The sequence below is a fragment of the Volvox carteri genome, assembly GCF_000143455.1.
Source record: "Volvox carteri f. nagariensis unplaced genomic scaffold VOLCAscaffold_19, whole genome shotgun sequence".
Taxonomy (NCBI): Eukaryota; Viridiplantae; Chlorophyta; class Chlorophyceae; order Chlamydomonadales; family Volvocaceae; genus Volvox; species Volvox carteri.
The window spans coordinates 1,560,751-1,561,744 of record NW_003307562.1 but is presented as its reverse complement, the minus strand read 5'-3'; the positions used below and the strand labels follow the sequence as shown (position 1 = coordinate 1,561,744).

General features: G+C 54.9%; 1 protein-coding gene across 1 annotated transcript in view; it reads left to right on the top strand.

The window, feature by feature from the left end:
• VOLCADRAFT_104800 (uncharacterized protein) overlaps positions 1-994 on the top strand; it is a gene marked incomplete at its 5' end in the record, with an annotated part of 15,224 nt that overhangs the window by 2,501 nt on the left and 11,729 nt on the right. The window contains one exon of the mRNA XM_002950629.1: positions 533-595. Coding sequence (XP_002950675.1) covers positions 533-595 — 63 coding nt within the window. The remainder of the gene's footprint in view (positions 1-532; positions 596-994) is intronic.

The following is a 994-nucleotide window of genomic DNA, read 5'->3' as shown; positions in this document are numbered from 1 at the left end:
GCGCATTCAGTCCCTCTCTCTCAATATCATTTTACGTCTCTTCGCTAAGGTAGCGAGTAGAGACAACCAAGAGCCAGCCAAACTACACCGACCCACCGGAGCCAAGAAACAACGAAGCGTACCCAGTAATGGAAAACGAGGTATGAAATTTGTTTCCTTATTGGCCAGCCTTTGCCCAGTCATCGGCATCTGGGCCGCAAGAGCGGTGTCGGCGGGTTGACCGGCTGAGAGAAGGCGCGACTGAAGGCGCTCCTTGCCTTCGTCGGGATTTAAGCGACTAATAGCGTCTTTGTCATCTTAATTCGTGCTAGTTTTGAGCAATGGCTGATAAGGAAAACATGCAAGCATACTGGGTCGACCGACCCATCATAACAAGCAGCGACCGACGGACCAGTTAGACACACCTAGAAGAGCGACAAGTCATCCTTGTGAATGGTTCATTGCAATGAAGCGAAGGCAGAGCACCCGTCTCAGAGCCGGACCAAGTCCATCGCATCTGACTTTCCGACCTTGTTGTTTGACTTGCTTGTAGTCGGCACCGGCGAGGCGCGTGATTGAACGCGACGGGGAGGAGATGGATCCCCCAGACAGACCGGTGAGTGGTTAGAGCGAGAGACCAGGGGGTAAAGATCACGGCAGCGCGCACCCGTGCACTCGGATCCCAAAACGCGACGCAATGCGAACTCGGCAACGCGAGAAGGATTACGTTTCCGTTTGGCGAGGAAGTACACCGGCAGCGAAGATAAACGCACTCTGCTCGACGAATTTGGACATAATATGTCGCGCGTAGAGGCAGAGACCGAACCCCCACGACCCCCAACCCTAGCGACGCGGCGGCCGAATTTCTCTCAGCGACGCGAAACCGAGACACGCAGTAACGCCCCACTTGACCACCTTAGGGATTAGGGAGTAACCTTTGGCGGTACTCTTATGCGTGACGAAAGTCGACCCCCTTCGCGTTTCCTTCGGGAGCTGCTGCCACCTAGCGTTAGAG